General features: G+C 57.7%; 1 protein-coding gene across 1 annotated transcript in view; it reads left to right on the top strand.

The window, feature by feature from the left end:
- The window catches only part of LOC104468218 (A disintegrin and metalloproteinase with thrombospondin motifs 8-like), a gene marked incomplete at its 5' end in the record, with an annotated part of 2990 nt that extends 2393 nt beyond the window's left edge, over positions 1-597 (top strand). The window contains 1 exon segment of the mRNA XM_010082272.1: positions 1-597. This exon segment is cut by the window's left edge and continues 19 nt beyond it. Within this exon segment, the coding sequence (XP_010080574.1) occupies positions 1-597 (597 nt within the window).
- Positions 598-936: the final 339 nt, after the last annotated feature.

Here is a 936-nt window from a genome sequence, read left to right as displayed (position 1 = left end):
GGAGACTTTGCCATCTCGGCCATGGAGCAGGACATCCTCATTAAAGGCACCATCCTGAAATACAGCGGCTCCATGACCACCCTGGAGAGGTTGCAGAGCTTCCGACAGCTCCCGGAGCCCTTGACCGTCCAGTTGTTGACCATCGCCAGCGAGATCTTCCCACCAAAAGTCAAGTACACCTTCTTCATCCCTAAGGATGTCCCTTTCACCAAGCAGAAAAGCAAAGAGAAGAAGTCGGCCAACGTCATCCGACCGATGCTTACCTCCCAGTGGGTCCTGGGCGACTGGTCCGAGTGCTCCAAGACGTGCGGCTCCGGCTGGCAGAGGCGGACGGTGGATTGCCGGGACGTGGAGGGTCAATCCTCCTCCACCTGCGACAGAACCCTCAAACCTGAGGACATCAAACCCTGCGGTGACATCCCCTGCCCTCTCTGGCGTCTGGGTCCCTGGTCCCCTTGCTCCCAAACTTGCGGCGAGGGCGTGCGGACGCGCAACGCCTCTTGCATCGATTACACCGGGAAAATTACCGCTCTGGAAAAATGCAGCTTGCCGGGGCCAGCGCCGGTCACCGCTGCCTGCGTGCTGCGGCAGTGCTGACCGTGATGGGACGGGCTTGGCAGTGATGCCATGGGCTCCAAAAACCACTGTCCAGCGGTTCGTCCCCACCCCATCGATGTCTACCTCAGAGGGGGGAATACCGGCAGCAAAATGGGGAGGAATCACTTCTTTTTCTTTCTTTCTTTCTGGCTGGATGCTCACAGGCAAGTTTTAATTTAACAGGGGAAAAATAAGCGTAGCCGTAGGGTGTTTCCCAAGAGCTGTTGGTTGCAGACTCCGTTTGGAAGGTTCGCTGGGGTTTGTCGCTGGAAAAAAATGCAGAATCTGGCTTTGCCATCACCCCATCCCAGCAGCGGGTCGAGGAGGTCCAGGGCAGGC

This window comes from Pterocles gutturalis, unplaced genomic scaffold (assembly GCF_000699245.1).
Source record: "Pterocles gutturalis isolate BGI_N339 unplaced genomic scaffold, ASM69924v1 scaffold22894, whole genome shotgun sequence".
Classification (NCBI taxonomy): Eukaryota; Metazoa; Chordata; class Aves; order Pterocliformes; family Pteroclidae; genus Pterocles; species Pterocles gutturalis.
The sequence above is the reverse complement of the archived record's forward strand: the minus strand, read 5'-3'. Positions and strand labels throughout refer to the sequence as shown.